General features: G+C 42.6%; 1 protein-coding gene across 1 annotated transcript in view; it reads right to left on the bottom strand.

Moving 5' to 3' along the window:
* Positions 1-12570, bottom strand: part of DIPK1A (divergent protein kinase domain 1A) — a 38852-nt gene that overhangs the window by 5033 nt on the left and 21249 nt on the right. Inside the window, exons 2-4 of the mRNA XM_084851895.1 lie at positions 6421-6555; positions 5241-5348; positions 1116-1292 (exon numbers count right to left, since the gene is read on the bottom strand). Coding sequence (XP_084708021.1) covers positions 1116-1292; positions 5241-5348; positions 6421-6555 — 420 coding nt within the window. The remainder of the gene's footprint in view (positions 1-1115; positions 1293-5240; positions 5349-6420; positions 6556-12570) is intronic.

Here is a 12570-nt window from a genome sequence, read left to right as displayed (position 1 = left end):
AGCTATTACTTTCAGACAGGTATTATTAGCATATTATTTCACACGAGATATATCTGAGTGAATTTTGTCAATTAATGACTTAAAAGTGAAATCCAAACCTTTTAAAGATGACCTACTAAATGGAGATTTTACCACTGACTTTAGTACTGTATCACCTGTAGTTTTTCAATTAATTAATAACTCAGAGCCTAACTACATGTTATGTTAAATGTGTCACTTCCAGTGACATCAGGGTGTTCTTTAAAAAAAAAAATTAATACTAAGCATGGAGGCCCTGTTTTTTAAATCACAACTGAGGCACACAGCAAGAAGAGGTTTAAAATTTCCCATCCCTGCTGCAATCCCAATAAAAGTACAGTTCCTTGAATTGCAAATAGCAATGGGAGCTTCCCCACACTAGGGATGTTGGAGGAATCTATCCGGCGGATGATGTTTGCCAAGCTTTCAGCAGCTCAACTTCTTGGGCTCCAGCTCACTTACCTGTAAGCTGGCCCGACTCAATCTGTATCGACTTGGGTGAGCTCACGGATTTGCAGGGTGGGGGAGATATCGCCATTTATGCAAATTGTAGGTGCAATTTGCATAATTTTCACAAATTTTGGCTGTAATTTGCTTAATTTGCATAAATTGCACCCACAACCTGACCAAAAGAAAAAAGAAAACAACTTAGAAAGGGCCCAGATTTCAGGGAAAAAGCCCACAGCTCGGCTCGCAAATGCAAGCTGAGCTGAGGGCTTCAGGGAAATCCAGCGAGCCCAAAAAGGGCTGGATTTCCCTACAGTGGACATCCCTAGCCCCTTCCCATTGCTGTGTGTAGCACAGGGGGACTGTTTTTGTTGGGATCACAGCAGGGGAGGGAAGACTTAAATCTCCCTTCCCAATGTGCTGCAGATCCCATACAAGCCAGAGCCTATGCTTGGTATTAATTTGTACCAATTTTTAAAAATGTTGACGCTGCTGCAAGCAACACATTTAACATAACATGTTCTTAGGCTCTCAGCCAAGTACCACAAAGCAATGCCTAAAGTAAACATTGGAGGGTTATGGATATCACTGGTTCTTTGAGCTTGCTAGCCACAACTGGAGAGATGGAGAAGGAGAGAGAACATACTCACTTTAAACAGCCCATACACCATCTCCTTGAATTTCTGAACAGTAGTTCCTCTTGTTGGTTTATCAAACAGAATAGTTTCCTTCCTTGGTTCTAGTTCAGTTCTGAGATCAATGTGAGCATTTTCTTCCATCTGGCATTTTATAACACCTTGTAGATTAGCCCAGGCTCCTAAATACATCTGTACAAGACAGAAGAAACAAAGATTGTACACAAAATCCTTTTTGGCCCCAATGCTCTGTCCTATTAATAGATGCTCTGTGTTTACTTAGTTAAATTGTTGGCTTAATTGATGAAACTCCTTTTCATTATGAAGGTGAATTGATTAATTGGGCAGCAGATTTAAACTAATATAAATGAACTTTGATTGATTGATTGATTGATTGATTGCATTTATACCCCGCCTTTTTCCCTCTTGCAAGGAACCCAAGGCGGCTTACATTATCCTCCTCCTCTCAATTTTATTCTCACAACAACAACCCTGTGAGGTGGGTTGGGCTGAGAGTCTGTGACTGGCCCAAAGTCACCCAGTGAGCTTCCATGGCTGAGTGGGGGCTAGAACCCAGATCTCCCGGCTCCTAGTCCAACACTCTTGCCACTACACCACACTGGCTCCCAAGTCAGTACAGTCAGGACCAGAAATATTGGGACAAGGATAACTGTTTTGGCAGTTGGCCTCTGTACACCATAACATGGAAGTTGAAAGGAAACACACCCAGATGGGAGCGAAGTCAGGACTTTCAGCTGTAATTCAAGGGGTTTGACAAAAGTGGGGCACATTCAGGAAGGACAGCCAGTGGCATACACCCCTCCCCCCATCGTTGGTGGCTCATAAGTAATGGAACCAAATGGTTGACAAGCAGCTGCATGGCCAGGTGTGGTCTGTTTCCTGGGTACCCCATGACCAAGCAAGCAGATAAAAGGCCTGGAGGTGGTTCTGAGTGTTACATTTGCATTTGGTAGCTGTTCACTGGAACCCCCAACATGAGGTCCAAAGAGGTGTCCATATGAGTGAAGGAGGCCATCATCAGGCTGAGGAAACAAAATAAATCCATCAGAGAGATAGCAAAAACAGTGGGAGTGGCCAATACAACAGTTTGGAACATCCTGAAAAAGAAGGATTAACTGGCAAGCTCAGCAACAGCAAAAGGCCTGAAAGACCACAGAAGACAGCTAAAGTGGATGACCGCAGAATGCTGCTCATGGTGAAGAGGAACCCTTTCACAACATCTAGCCAGGTCAAGAACGCTCTTGAGGAGGTAGGCATGTCATTGTCAACATCTACAGTCAAGAGACGGCTTTATGAATGTAAATACAGAGGCTTCACAACAAGGTGCAAACCACTGGTAACGCTCAAGAACAGACAGGCCAGATTAGCCTTTGCCAGCAAACACATAAAAAAGCCTGCCCAGTTCTGGAATAAGATTCTTTGGACTGATGAAGCCAAGATTAACTTGTACCAGAATGATGGGAAGAGAAAAGTATGGAGAAGGAAAGGAATGCTCATGATCCAAAGCATACCATATCATCTGTCAAACATGGTGGAGGCAGTGTTATGGCATGGGCATGTATGGCTGCCAATGGAACCGGGTCACTGGTGTTTATTGATGACCTGGCTGCTGATAAAAGCAGCAGGATGAATTCTGAAGTGTATAGGGCTATACTTTCTGCTCTGATTCAGTCGAATGATGCCAAACTGATAGGATGCTGCTTCATATTGCAGATGGATAATGACCTAAAACGTGCAGCAAAAGCTACCCAAGAGTTTCTCAAGGCAAAGAAGTGGGATGTTCTTCAAGGCCAAGTCACTCACCTGATCTCAACCCAATAGAGCATGCTTTTCACTTCCTGAAGACAAGACTGAAGGCAGAAAGACCCACAAACAAGCAGCAGCTAAAGGCAGCTGCAGTAAAGGCCTGGCAAAGCATCTCGAGGGAGGAAACTCAGCATTTGGTCATGTCCATGGGTTCCGGACTTCAGGCAGTCACTGATTGCAAAGGATTTTCATCCAGGTATTAAAGGTGATCCTTAAGTTTGAGATGATGTTGGTTTGTTCCATTACTTATGAGCCCCCAACGATGGGTGTGTGTGTATGCCACTGGCTGTCCTTCCTGAATGGTTAGTGCCCCACTTTTGTCAAACCCCTTGAATTACAGCCGAAAGTCCTGACTTCGCTGCCATCTGGGTGTGTTTCCTTTCAACTTCAAGGTGGTGGTGTACAGAGGCCAACTGCCAAAACAGTTATCCTTGTTCCAATATTTCTGGCCCTGACTGTACAAGTACTTGCAGAAGTAGTGCACATGACAGGTGCCATCTTAGAAGAAGCATTCTCCCGTTCTTTCATACATAGGAGAGAATGCCACTGGTAAGGTAGTGTCTGTTAAGGTATGCGTATGCATCACGTAAAAAGTATGCTTGTTTTCTTGTAAAGAACTACTGAATTTGAAATGCATACATTCTGAACACTCAGATGATCAATTGTTTGAGGGAGCAATCCTATCAAGATCGACGGTCGCCTCCGACCCCAGAGGTGACTGCCTATCCAGTGCAGGGTGGGAACAGTGGTGAGGAGCGGATCTCCTCCTCACTCCACCAGCCCTGCTTTCGTGGCTAGACAGCCAATTTCAGCTGTCTAGCTGCGGGACCTCAGAGTATGGGAAGCGGCGGCTGGGTGACACATAGGATGTGTTATACCGTATTTCCGACTTCCCTGCCTGCCCCCGGTCTGCTCTTATGAGTGCGGAGCCGATCTGCGTTGCCTACGAAGCAGTGCAGAAGGGGGTGGGGTCGGTTCTCTGGGAACCGATGTATCCTACGGCCATCTAGCTGCTGACTAGCAGCCACAGGATCGCACTCTAAGATTTCTTTAATTGCGCAAGAGCCCTACTCACTCATACTTAGAAGTAAAGCATTCACACAAAGCAGACTGTGGGCACACGTAAGTGAAATGGGCATTTAAAGTACAAGATATAGCATTATAAAGTTTATTTAAAACATATTTCATTTTAAGAGATTTTAACACATTTTATTAGAGTAGCAGAAAAACCATGTAATTTACAATGATGTCAGTTTCTCTACTATGCTACATTTGGCTTTGGTAGTGGTATACAAATATTATCCATACCATCGAGATGGCTGCCCAGCAGTATGTCATAACTATCAGAGCACTACATCCCACCCCTTTTTTAGGCTGATAACTTTTTACAGTGTATGAATTTATGCATGACAACTAATGTGAAATGGCAAAAAGCATTTTAGATAAAGGATATTTTGTAATTTTCTGCAAGTTTAAAATGTAGGCATTTTTGTAAATTAGCATGGTCTTTAAATTATTGTTGAATGCAGACTTTTCCCATATTAATTCTCTTTTAGAAAGAATTAATGACATCAAGATTAGAAGCTACAATGGGCTTATTTTGATTGTGCAAACCGACATGAACAACAAAAATGTTGTGGTGTACCCCAAACCCTAACAGGTGCTCTATTCTGGGTTCCAGGCAGCCTTAAACAAGTGCCTTGTCATGCTGTTCGGGGCTCACCATGGGCAAGAGGAGGAAAATTTCAGGCGAGGAAAAAGGGAAAAGAGACCCCCTTTTCCATGATCCTAAAATCTTTCCCCACTGCGTTATGAAGTGCTGAAGGGCCTAGATTTGGGTCTGGTTATCATTCCCAAACCCAAGTACTTTGTTGCTATATTGTTAGGTAGGGTGGGAGGTTTCTGGAGAATGGGAAGGGGAAAAGGTAGCTTGTTCCTTTTCCCCATCCTGAAACCTCCCTATATAACATCAGATGAGATTTTTAAAGCCCCATGACAACATTTTTCCCCAACACTAATTGTCCCTCCAGGATACTATAAGGCGCGCAAGCAGGCCAATTCCAGCTCTTCCCCCACAACATTATCCTCCCATCTCAAGTGATACCTTTTGACCATAGGTTTTAGAGGTCATGTTGTAGTCTCCAAAATTTTGAGTCATGAGGCAGTTTATCTCATGAAGATTTTTGAATGTGTTTTCATCTGGATTTGATTTTAAAGTCTTTTGAAGCAATAAATTACACAGAAGTTGTTCAATTACCAACATTGTCACTTAATGCTTTTTCTGAACCTGACAAAAATATAGAGCAGTCATACCTGATTGTTGGGTTTGGTTGACAAACATTTTCCAAAATAAAGAGTTTGTCTTGTACATAGACTACTACATGCTGATCCATCAATAACTCCAGTCTTGTACTTATCACACTGGAAAAAATGGCAGAGAAGACCACCATCTGAGAATCACCACATTTTCCACTAACATCACACTCATTGATTTGTGTCATAAACACAAATTCAATCCTGAAAATTTATTTTACACAATTAGGCTACCATATATACATTAAATTAGATAGCCTCAGTACGTGAGCAAGAATTCTTCAGAACACATGGATACTACAGTTCAGCCCCTACTAGTCCCTATCTCACTCTGATCCTATCACTGATGCTAGTGCACTTCATACTATCACTCTCTTCAGTATCCATTACTGACATTTTTTTACCCATGCCTAATCACACATCTCCTGTTTTCCTACCCCATAAGATCAAGTAACCCCTTTCACCATGGACCCACATATCCTAGTCCACAATGGGGGTTCCTTTCATCTCACAATTTGAAAAGCTTTTAATTCCATTAGAGCTTCAAGTCTCATTCTTTATTCCCTTTGCCCTATTCTTGCACACAATTCCGAAGCAGAGTCTTAACCATTTCCTTCTCTTCCAATGAACCAGGGTTCATAATAATTTGAAGAATGAACAAGTGTACAGGATAAAGTTTTTTTGTTTGATTCTGTTTCTCTTGACACACATAAGAACCATTGCTGAAATAACACTATTTACACAAGTGCAATAGCCAAAGAGAAAAAAAGTTGGCCTTTATCAGAATGGGATGGTTCCATGCCAGTTCCAACTATTTAAACATTTCTCTGCTTACAGACCTATGTCCATCCAAGATGACTGAAGATATGGGATGCAGTTCACAATCGCTTACTGTGAAGTAGTCTAACAGTACTATTATGGAGTAAATGGATCACAATCTTCACCTTGCAATCTTCTTTATTGAATACTATATTTAAGGTTGCAACCCTATGCATAATTCAAAGGAAGTCCCTTTGAACTTGAGGCTGATGTCTGAGTAAATGCAGGATCAGTTGCAAAAGTGCTGTTTAAAAATGTATAATTACATGACATTGTTTCTGTCACATCAATTTATAAAAAATACTAAAGGCAGCATACAAAGAATACTAACCAATTATCAAAAAAACCTTATTATACTTACTATTATTTTCTTGCAGTCGTGTCCTCTGCAAAGTTCTGTGTAAGAAGAGTACTGAACATAAATAATCCAGCTGCCAATAAATACTCCTAACCAAGAGAAGAAGAGATACTTCATCCACATGTAAGAGAAGCGAACCTTGAGGTAGAGACATACAAAAGGGGAGGGGGGAGAAAGAGAGCCATATATTATGTCATCTTGCATATCCTAGTTCCACTGTGCTAATGAGAACCCAGTAATGAATAAAATTCAAAGTGGATTTTACCATCAGGAAACATAGTACTTGTACAGTTGGCTTTCAGCACAGCCACTTCCCAAAATACAGAGAAGTTCATTCTTGGGGCATATTCTAACAGATCTAATATATGAAAGAATACACAGTCAGTTTCTTTGCTTCCAATTCCCACACTATACAAGTAAAGTTCAGTCCAGACTGCTTCACTGCTCGTCCGGTTCGTAGCCACATGAGAAGTACAGTATGTGCAGTCTGCTTTGGCAGAGAGAGAGAGAGACAGAGATCCCAGGGACACTTTGTAAACTGGTTGCATGCTAGCAGATGAAGCATACCAACTTCTACTGATGTCATTTCCCCCTCCCATCTGGAAGCAACACTTTTGGCTAAGTAGTCAGAAGGAAAGGCCTCAAGGTCCCCTGTGTAACAATATGAAAGAAGGATTAGATTCAGCCTGAACGGGTTGTGCTTTCAGAGGAACCAGAAAATAGTTAAGAGCAAAAGCCACTGCTTCTGGCCTGAGGACAGACAGAGATGCCACACTCTGAGAGTACACTGTAGAAAAGCCTTTGTTTGAATAAACCTTAAACATTTCTTTATAAAGCATACTGTCTGATTCCACAAGGTGCAAGCCACCAACTTTGAAACATGATGGCAACAGTAATTGAATCCTACACAGAAGAACAAATTGTGGGTTGGCAAAACAACAACAAGTGAGAAAGAAAGAGAGGATCTTAAGTCACCAAGCACATTAAATGTGCAAGCTCAGAATTTAGCTCAGGCATGGAAAATCTGGAAAGCAGAGTTTAATTCAGGACATTGCAATGGCAGATAATGATGATGTGAAAGTGAAACTGTTCCTGTATTTGGAGAAAGGGGGAGAGAAGTGAGACACTGTGTGCAAGTGTTCCCCAAATGCACTTTGTGCTTTGACAATAATAGGTTGTTTTGATGCCCACTGCAACCCCAGGAAGAATGAAAAGATATAGTCGAAAGATTAAGGTTCTGCATGTGTTACCAAGTAATAACAGAAGGCACTGAGGAATATTACACCAGTTTAAAGGTGTTAGCAGCCACTTGCAATTCTGGAGATATTAAAGACTCCTTAATAAAGGGTCTGGATAGTGTGTGGCATACAGTACACACAAGTATAAGAGAGACTGCTGAGGGACGCAGACTTGACCTTAGAGAAAACCTAGGAAATTTGCAGGGCAGCTGAGTTATCCAAAGACAGCACTAGGGCCCTGGAAGGACAGACAGTGTAACTTGCCCATATAGTACAGAAGAAAGAGAGGGAGAACCCGGATGTAAGGACAACAGCGAACACCATAGAGCAATGCAAGTACTGTGTGGGGAAACACACAAGACAAAAAGAGAGTTGCGCAGCTTATGGGAAGAAATACCACAACTGTGACAAACTTAAGCACTATGCATCCAAACAGAAAAAAGCCCAAAGCTAGAATATACACTGTAAATATGGAAAGTGACAATGAATGTGAAAACATTCTGTGGGTAACAGATCAAGTAGTAAATGCACTGCAGGAAAAGCCAACACGACAACATAAACAGTTATATTCAACCATGTGAATAGAGAATAAAGCATTACCATTTCAATTAGACTATGGTGCCAGTTGCAACATTATCCCCATCCAACTAGTGACCCCAATATTCCATTGGAAGAGATTAATCAGCTGTTAAGAATGTATAATCACATTACATCAAAACCTGTGGGAAAATGCAAATTTAAAATTTCTAACCCAAACAAAAAATACAGGCTAGAGTTTTTGGTTGTAGATACCCAGGGAGATCTAAAGCCCTTAAATAAGGCACTGAGAAGAAGTCATTTTCCATTGCCCACTATTGAAGATATATTGCCAGATATGGCAAAAGCAAGATTATTCTCTTGTCTGTGATAACAAAACTGGATTCTGGCATATTGAGCTGGATGAAGACTCCAGCCATTTGACAATATTTTCCACACCCTTCAGGAGATATTTCTGGCTAAAAATGTCAATGGGCATCAGTCCTGCCCCTGAGGAATTTCAAAACAGATTGAAACAAGCCTTGGAGGGTCTGGAAGGAATTTGGGTAATAGTTGATAATGTGCTGATAGTGGAAGAGCATGGTGACCTACAGAAAGCAGAGCAGGACCATGATTGTGAACTAATAGGATTTCTGAAAGGTGCAGAGAAAGGAATATCAAATTAAATAGGGATGAACTCAGACTGAGGATCACAGAAGTATCACTTATTGACTATTTACTGACCTCAAGGGGCCTGAGGGTAGAACCAGAAAAGCAAGAGCTATTTGAGACATGCCACGACCCCAAAATATTAAGGGAGTGCAGACATTTCTGGGAATGACCAACTATTTAGCTAAGTTTTGTAAGTGCCTCTCAGAGAACTGTGAAATCCTGAGGCAGTTGACACATCAAGAGACACTGTGGGAGTGGACTGCGCAACGTGAAGATGCTTTGCAAAAGGTAAAGGAGAGAATTGCAACAGCCCCCATCTTGAGGTATTACAACCCAGAAGAGCCATTAATGCTTCAGCATGATGCATCAGAAACAGGTATGGGGACTACCATGCTGCAAGGAGGACAGCCAGTTGCATTTGTGAGCAGAGCCTTATCAGAAACAGAGAACAGCTATGCCTAAATTGAAAAGTAACTACCTGCAATACTTTTTGGAATGGGGAAATTTCACCAGTACACATATGGATGCACAGTAGATATCCAAACTGACCATAAATCTCTGGAAAATACATGGGGAGAAACCTCACTCAGTGTACCGTGCACTGGGTTCAGATGACATGGCAACCCGCTATGCAGAGCGGGTAATTTAGAAAATGGCAGGCAGGGGGGAACAACCCATATGGCACAGTTTCCCCCGTTGTCAGTGCGAACCCAGCCCTAGTGTTAGCTGATACCCTGCACTGGGCATACCTACCAGAAGCTCCCATGGAGGGATCAGTAGAAGGAAGCAGTCTACTGGCCAGGAATGAATGAGCAACTGATGACACTCATGGGGAAATGTAAAGCGTGCAGATCCTGGGAATATCACCAACCCAAAGAAACACTATTACAGCAATGCATGGCAGAGAGACCTTGGGAAAAAGTCGGTGTGGATTTGATTAACTGGATAGACTACTTATTTTTGGGAGATAAGACTATTTATCAGATATCTCTGTCCAGAACACATTCATAAAAACACACTTTGCATGATATGGGATACCAGGCTGTGTGTTCAACTAATGGGCCCCAGTATGTTGCAGTAGAATTCCAGAAATTCAGCAAGGACTGGGATTTTGAACACACCATTTCATCACCTGGGTATTTTCAAAGTAATGGCAAAGTAGAATCCACTGTAAAAACAGCTAAGGAACTTTTGAGAAAAGCAAAAGCAACAGGAGCAGACCCCTATCTAGATCATCAGACTCAAGTCCAGCACTAAGGTTAATGAGTCGAAGAACAAAGACACTTTTACCAACAAGTGGGGGGCTATTAGAGCCAGGGGTTACAGAAGTATCCTTTGGTGAGCTGAGAAGACAGCAGCAACAGGGACAGGCCCTGTATTACAACTGAGCAGCCAGAGATCTTCCAGGCCTAGTGCCAGAGGACATAGTGAGAGTCGAAGCCCTACCAAAACAGGACAGAGTCCAGCACAAAGCAACTGTAATTCAACATGATAATCCACAATCATATAAGATATGGACAGTGGACGAATATTGAGACGTAACAGAAGACATCGAAGGAAAACAGAAGAATCGGATGATGCCATTAATTCAGTTGAGGGACAAGCATGTAGCCAGACAGAGGATCCTGGGGGATCAGCCAAGCAGGGAATCCTTGCCATGTGCTGACCAGGGCAGACACACCAGAGGATAGTCCAGGGGAGATGAATACAGAAGAATAAATTGCAGCAAGGACACACCCTGAGTCTACAGGGGAGCAGAATAAACAATGGCAGCTGAAGGATGTCATCACCGAACCCAGACACACTCGCAGTGGGCGAGTTATTAAGAGACCTACACACCTGTAAGTGTATGTGTAAAGTTCTAGATTACTTTTTATGTTAGTTTTTTCTTTCTCAAAACAGATGATGTAGCAATATGAAAACCTGAATGGGTTGTTACTCCTGGGAGGAACCAGGAAGCAGTTAAGGGCAACACCCACTGCTTCTGGCCTCAGGAGAAAGATGCCACAGACTGAGAGAACACTGTAGGAAAACATTTGTTTTCATAAAACTTAGAAGTTTATTTATAAAGCAGAGTGTCTGATTCTGTAAAATACAATCCACCAATTTTGAAACACACTGAAACCCCAATTACGAACTTACATAGCTGACTTTGACCAATGTAGAGATTACATTCCTGATCTAACCACTGACTATATAAATAACATCTAACCCTTCACAGATGAAGATAAGGACACTCCTTCGCATGGGTACTTGGACGGTCCAGGGGCAGGGTCTGGTATCTGAAGGAGCCATGGGGTGTGACCTGTATCAGACAATGGTGAATCAAGGAGTGGCAACACCACATTTAGATTACAAAATGGAGTGTATATAGAGCACCAACTCCAGATGAGAAAAACAGCTAAGCCACAGACAAGGCAAGTCAAACACTGAGAGAGAGAGAGACTCTGTTTTCATTAAGAAAAAGCATCTCCACAACATATAAGACATTCTATAAGACATTTATCCCATTTCACAATTGAGGATCAGCAAGATCAAGCCATGTCAGACAATTCTTAACTACGACACTCCTTATTCATCACCACCAATCCTATTTTACAAGTCAGGGAACACTACAGCTCAGAATAGCTAGCACACGTCACTTAAGAATTCTGTAGCGCAGATTCACTGGGTGTGTTTGGATGATTGCAATGGGGAAAAGAAGCCATCGTAGCTTCTCCCCCAGCCCCTGCATTTTCCGCACACACATGTGCCATTTGCAAATCCCTTGCGATGCAGCATGGGTTGGTGGGTTGTCCAAATTCATCGCATAGTGCAGTAGGGTGGCTTTGTACCCATCGTACCACACCTAATGCACATCATGAGTTGTAGGGTGGGTATGGAGTCACTGCTGCTGCACCCCACAGCAGATTTGGACAACACGCTAACCTGTGCTGCAGCATAGGACATTATGCAAATAGCGGTCGCATGCACAGGGGAGAAGCCACAATGGCTTCTCCCCTGTGCTATCATCCGAACCCAGTCAATAAGTATAGTCATCCTTTCATACAAGTCCCTTCCAATTTCATAGACGCACAGAGTGTCACATTTTTCAGATTGGGGCCACTGAGGCTCAGAATTAAGTGATCTGAGTAGGACCTGCAATAAAATGCTGCAGTGAATAACCAACTCCTAACAGGAGTACTCATTTTCAGGATTTCAGAAAGGAGAGAAGAGGGAGAAGCTACAAAGAAGGAACAAGCAGGTTTGAGAGTGAGGATCAGAGGGGGGGGAAGAATGGAGCAAGGACTAGGCAGCATGGAAGATAAGAGTCAATAGGGGCCTGGAAAGAGAAAGGGGAAGAGGGTGTGGGCTCCCTCCCTTTTGCTGCTCTGCAGTTTCTGAGGTTGTCTCTCCATGTAATAGGGATTTGTGACTTTCTCCCCAAACACATGCACACCACACCCACCCACGTGAAGTCACAAGCAAAGCAGGTTAGGAAGCCCCACACTAAGGGCATCCCTACTCCAGCCTAAAATCCTGCATTTAAAATAGGGCTTTCTGCTTCTGTTTTAAATGCAGGAACACAACTCCCTTTTTCACCTGCTCTTTACAGGAAGGGAACTCAAACGGAACACAATGGGGTAATTTGATAGCTCATTATCTGCGATCTATTTAAAAACGGAAGAAAGGGCATTTAGTGCGGGAGATGCCCTGGAGGTTCACAGCATCATGTAAAGAGCCCACA

Source organism: Heloderma suspectum, chromosome 4, assembly GCF_057233095.1.
Source record: "Heloderma suspectum isolate Gila_16-S chromosome 4, 16-S_ref, whole genome shotgun sequence".
Classification (NCBI taxonomy): Eukaryota; Metazoa; Chordata; class Lepidosauria; order Squamata; family Helodermatidae; genus Heloderma; species Heloderma suspectum.
Note: the sequence above shows the minus strand (reverse complement) of the source record. Positions and strands in the feature narration are given on the sequence as shown.